The following is a 5403-nucleotide window of genomic DNA, read 5'->3' as shown; positions in this document are numbered from 1 at the left end:
GCTGGTGGGGAATCCTGTGCACCTGTGATGCTGTTTTAGCCAAGAAACTTGCTCTCTGCTTCCTAAACCCACACAACAGTGCCAGGACCTGTGCCTGCTGAAAGAACGGGCTCTTGCTGTGTCTCACCCTGGCCAACCACAGGGAAAATCCTGTTGATGCTCAAGTGGTGCTTTGCTTGTCTGTACTGTTTCTCTCCTTTCCCTCTGGTCCTTCCCAGGCATCACTGCTGCCCAGTCTCCTGCGGCTCCTCAGCCAGTGTTTGGCCATGGGCAGGACTTTCTGTTGCCTATCCATCAAGTGCCAGAAAATAAAGTGATGCAGAGCAAAGCCTCTTTTTTGAGCCAGGGAGGTGCCTGTCCCGCATCCCTCTGCTACGTCCCTCCTCTCACAGCAGCAGGTTTTGCCCATGGGCAGTAAACCCCCATGTGTTAGGGACTGCTTTAGTATCTCCATTAGTCCTCCTTACCCTTGCAGTGTGGAAAAACAGGAATCATTTCCCTGAAGCTGCAATGGGATGGGATGGATCCTCATGCAGAAAGAGGCTGAAGTCCTTGAGGACAAGTCAGGATGTCCCCAGGTTTGGAGGAGGGAGGCTGCCCCAGACCAGGTGCTGCAGGGAGCCGACAGGGCCCTTCTGTGCTCATCCTGCTGTCACATTGCAGTTGCACTCCCTGTTGTCCCTTGAAATCCCCCATGTGCCATCAGCTGAAGCAGGCGATGGGGCAGCTGGAAAGGGCTCAGCAGAGGGACCATGTGTGGTGAACGTGGGCTAGGTCTGGCTAAAAGGGGCAGAGAAACACCTGCAGGGTTTGTCCAGGGCTGAAGCAGGCTCCCAGTCCCCCAGGATGCTAAATTCAATTTTCCCCTGTGACTTTTTCTGCTCTGATTTGTCCTGTGGCCACCTAAGCCTTGAGCCAAGAGGGCAGCAGAGCCCCTGCCTTCAGTGGCAGCTTGGGCACAGGAAAAATTACACCTGTAATTAGACCGTCCCTGCCACTGCATTGGAAAGTGAGTGGTTCATTAGGGAGCACTGCTGGTCCCAGACCACTTTGTGTTCTTGAGCAAGGAGTAATTAGTGATTAATTGCAGCCAAACCAAACTGCAGACAAGCTCCTTGCACAGCGCAGCCTGAGCTCTGGTAGCCCGTGTGGGGCTGGGTGCCCCCCTGTGCTTTCCTTCCCCCGTGGAGCCGGGACGCAGGGGACAGTGCGAGCCAGGACAGGCTGCAGGAGCAGAATGTGGAGCGACAGGTATCTGCATCCTGCTCTTCTATGCCAGGAGCTGGGAAGATCAGATGGTACACAGCCTTGGGGAGGGGTTGGGAGGGATTTGGGTTTATTTAGGCATTAACCAGAGGGAGTCCCTGATTGCATTAGGCGGGTGGCCAGACTGATGGATGGCCATTTGGCCCTGCAGTCTGTGAATCGCTGACTCTCCTGCTGCTGATGCAGCGGCAATAAGCGGGGGCCTTATCTGTGGTGCAGCTGAAGAAGGATTTTTAATGACCCTCCTGTTTACCCTGACTTTTTCAGGGTCCTTCTTGGCTGCTTTCTGCATCCTGGGCTTAGTCTCGGCCAGACCATGCCAGCAGCCATAAATGCGTCACCCTCTGCTTAGTCACTGTGGGTGGCGCAACCCTGGCTCCGGCTGGGGAGGAAGCAGCCCCGGGAGGGACTAACAGGCTCCTCGTTAGTCCCCTGCTCTGTTTGCAGTGTGTGTTGGTCAATGCTGCATGCCAGCAGCTCCAGCACCAGCCTCGAAGGCAGGCCTGGTGCTTATTTACTTCCGTTTTGATTTTAAAACCCTCTGATTTGCTCTATTTAGCCATGAGCAGTTTATTCCCAGTTTTTTGCATGTCAAAGCTGTCCTGTTGCTTAACTTGATGCTCCCCATCCCTGCTGCTGATTTCCAAGGATTAAAGCTCAGCTGTACCCCAGGCTGGCAGCCCTTGCTGGGGGGCGGCAGGGATGTGACACAAACCTTCCCATCCTCACTGACACATGCACTCGCCCCTTCCAGTGGGAATTCCAGGTGGGCCCATGTGAAGGCATCGAGATGGGGGATCACCTCTGGATGGCTCGGTTCATTCTCCACCGTGTCTGTGAGGACTTTGGGGTTGTGGCCACTCTGGACCCCAAACCGATGACTGGTAACTGGAATGGCGCTGGGTGTCACACCAACTACAGCACTGAGGAGATGCGGAAAGAAGGGGGTCTCAAGTGAGTCCTGGGGGTGTCCCTGCAATGTACCTGAGAGATTTGGCATGTCCTTGGCCATGTGGCAATTCCCCATAGCACATATGTCTCCATACCTGGGGTTGTCCCAGCTCATTTAATTTTAAAAGTAGCTGGTCATATGAGAGTGTCCCCTGGGCTGTCCTCATCCCTGCACAGGAGGAGGGGGTGACATCCCTCCTGGCCATGGGAACACCCCCCACATGGACCTACTGACAAACCCACCCCCTTTCTCCTCTCCCACAGACACATTGAAGCTGCAATTGAGAAGCTGAGCAAGCGGCACGACTACCACATCTGTGTCTATGACCCGCGGGGTGGCAGGGACAACTCCCGGCGGCTCACCGGCCACCATGAGACGTCCAACATCTTTGAGTTCTCCGCCGGCGTGGCCAACCGAGGTGCCAGCATCCGCATCCCACGCCAGGTCGGCCAAGACGGCTACGGCTACTTCGAGGATCGGCGGCCGGCAGCCAACTGCGACCCGTACGCGGTCACTGAGGCCATCATGAGGACAACGGTGCTCAACGAGACTGGGGTGGAGACCAAGAACTATGCTGACCACTGAGGCTGTGGGGTGGGTGGGGGTTTTCATTTCTACACTAGCTTCTCACGTGGGATTTGTGCCTGTGTGGTGTCCTCGGCTGCAAGCTCGGACTCTTTAGGAACCTTGCTTCTGGTTTTGTGAAACGTTGCCTTAGAAATATATATATTTTATAAGTCAGAGGGAGAGGCCCAACATATTTTCTCAACCACTTTTTTTCTGGTTCCTGGTTTTAGGTTATACGTGGGGAGTTTTTTTAAAACTTGGATTGAATATTTTCCCGATGGACTTTACACTGTGATGTACATAGATCCCTATGTGGAAGCTGCAGCTGCTGCTGTTAGCACCTGGGGAGGGTGGGTGCTTTTTTTTTTTCCACATCTCTATTGCAAGGAAATGCTAATAAATAATTTTCCTGGCTGCGTGGCAGCTGGGTTATGCTGTGGTGGATGCATTTTTCTGTAGCTTCTAGAGGTCCAGTGGTATTTAATTTGGCTCTTGCTGATGGATTGCAGTCACTGGGCAGCCTGCAGTGGCCTGAGCAGGGGCTGGAGGAGTAGAGATGCTGGAGGATCCTTGGGGCAGGTGCTGGAGCTGCCTTGCCCCATTTGCCAGCAGCTGAAAGGCCATCTCCTTCCATCGTGATCCCCCGAAAAGCAAATAGAGCAGCATGGGCTGAGCAAACAGTGGCCGGGGCAGCAGCTGGCGGGCGTTTACACAGGGTGTGTGCTGCTGAGTCAGCAAAGCTGGCCCAGCGCTGGGCACAGCGAGCAGCAGCCCTCCTCTCTAGGGGCGCCTTGGGTGAGGGAGGGGAGCCTGGGGACATCCCCCTGCTGCACCCCTGGGTTATGCCTTGCCAAGCCGCAGGGACACGGTACAGCTCCTTGGGTTGGAGTCTCTTTACAAGGTGGGGCGGGGGGCTGGGGGGGTGGTGTCATAGATTTTATTCACAGAGCAAAACCCCCAGGTAGGGCATTTCCATGTAGATGGGGTGTCCCTTGGGGTCCCTCCATGCTGCAACCCTGGGGAGGAGCTGGATGCGAGCACAGGGGATAGCGCTCTGGTCCCAGGGACACCTTGGACAGGCGGGTTCAGGTCACTGGGACAGACCTGCAGGATGTGACCCCCACTGCAGTCACCAGTGGGTGAGGGGAAGCAGCAGCGTGAACAGGCAGAGGACATCATGTCCACTCCGGTGCAGTCGTGGGCATTTTGAAACTGGGTTTATGTCTATCTTTGAACGTGATGCAGGTGATGAGCCGAAATGGAGGACACTGATCCCTCCTGCAGGTCATTGGTGCTGCCAGCAGAGCAGGGAACAGAGGCAGCAGGAGCTGGGGAGGTGGCTGGGCCCCAGACCATGAGCAGCCAGGAACCCTTGGTGTCTCTGAGCTGCTCAAGAATAAACATAACCAGGTCCCCACCCTAAGAAGAACAAATTTTCCTTCCAGAAATTGCTGTTCAGGATTCTTAAAGTTTTTCATCAAAGCCACGATGCTGACTTGTTTTCCTCTAATTTCTATGATGTCTTTAATGGGTAATTGGAGCACTGGGACAGTGACTGCTGGATGCAGCTGGAAAATAAATAAATAGCTAAATCTGGAGCAGATAGACTCATGTTTGCTTCTCTGACAGTACCAGTGGCTTAAGGTACTTCAGCTTTCATCATACAGTGCTGTACAGCCCTTGCTAAATTTGGGGAATCGTGTAAACCTTCATTGCCAATGTGCAAACATCTTTGGCCGGACACAGCACCATGGTAGATCCAAACACTTTGTACCTGTTCCTGTGTGTCACCGTGTGATTCCCCTCTGACAGGGGACTCTCCTCTTCAGCAGAGGACAGTGAAGCTCCAGAAGAGATCCAGGGACTCACCCAAAGCCACAGCTGGGGTTTTTCCCTGAGCTGGGATCAGCCCTGGCCACCACTCTCTGGGGACGCAGCCTGCCAGTCCCCACAGGCTGGGAGCTGCTGTTTGCTTGGATGCTCTCGTGCTGTCCTTTGGCAAAACACAGATCTTGCTTGTACTTTTTGAGGTCAAAATAGGCCAGAAACCATATGTCAGGGTTTTTCTTTTCCTAAAGCAGGAGTGATTACCACCCACAGGGCCAGCAGCACAGAGGAAACAAGGACGCCAGAAAATTCCCACATGAGCTTTTCTTATCATTTTAGTGTGCCTGCTTCTGCCGAAGGTGGGTTGTTGGGTTCAGGCAGTGGAGCCGGTGCTGGGGATGGAGCCAGCCCTCGGGCCGGGGCTTGCGGCCATGGCAGGGGAACAGTGTTCCCGTCCCCACCCGAAGGGTGGGCAGTGCCGGGAGGAGATGCGCCCAGCATCATCAGTGCTCTGCGCTGGACCGTGATGGGTGGAAGAGGGGCTGGGATGCCAGGTGGAATCCACCGCAGAACAGGGCTGCTGCTATATGGGTCATTGTTCCCCGGGGTTTTCCCGACAGAGCACCCCAAGGAGCCGGTGCTGGGGTGGGTGGGGGGCGATGATCCAGCGCGGCCCTTCGCTGGGGCTCCTGGCTGGGGCCGGGCCGCATCCTGCGCAGCCTGAAGGGGCAGCAGGTCCTGGGGCTGGGGAGTTGGAGAGCGCTTTGGGCTCTGGAGGCGCTTCTCGGGGG

General features: G+C 55.3%; 1 protein-coding gene across 1 annotated transcript in view; it reads left to right on the top strand.

Moving 5' to 3' along the window:
- LOC113486644 (glutamine synthetase) overlaps positions 1 to 3689 on the top strand; it is a 7720-nt gene extending 4031 nt beyond the window's left edge. Inside the window, exons 5-6 of the mRNA XM_026860720.1 lie at positions 2021 to 2220; positions 2482 to 3689. Of these exons, the coding sequence (XP_026716521.1) occupies positions 2021 to 2220; positions 2482 to 2803 (522 nt within the window). The 3' untranslated portion in view covers positions 2804 to 3689. The remainder of the gene's footprint in view (positions 1 to 2020; positions 2221 to 2481) is intronic.
- The last annotated feature ends 1714 nt before the right edge of the window (positions 3690 to 5403 follow it).

The sequence above is a fragment of the Athene cunicularia genome (assembly GCF_003259725.1).
Source record: "Athene cunicularia isolate RWA chromosome 17 unlocalized genomic scaffold, athCun1 chr17_part1, whole genome shotgun sequence".
In the NCBI taxonomy this organism is placed as follows: Eukaryota; Metazoa; Chordata; class Aves; order Strigiformes; family Strigidae; genus Athene; species Athene cunicularia.
Note: the sequence above shows the minus strand (reverse complement) of the source record. Positions and strands in the feature narration are given on the sequence as shown.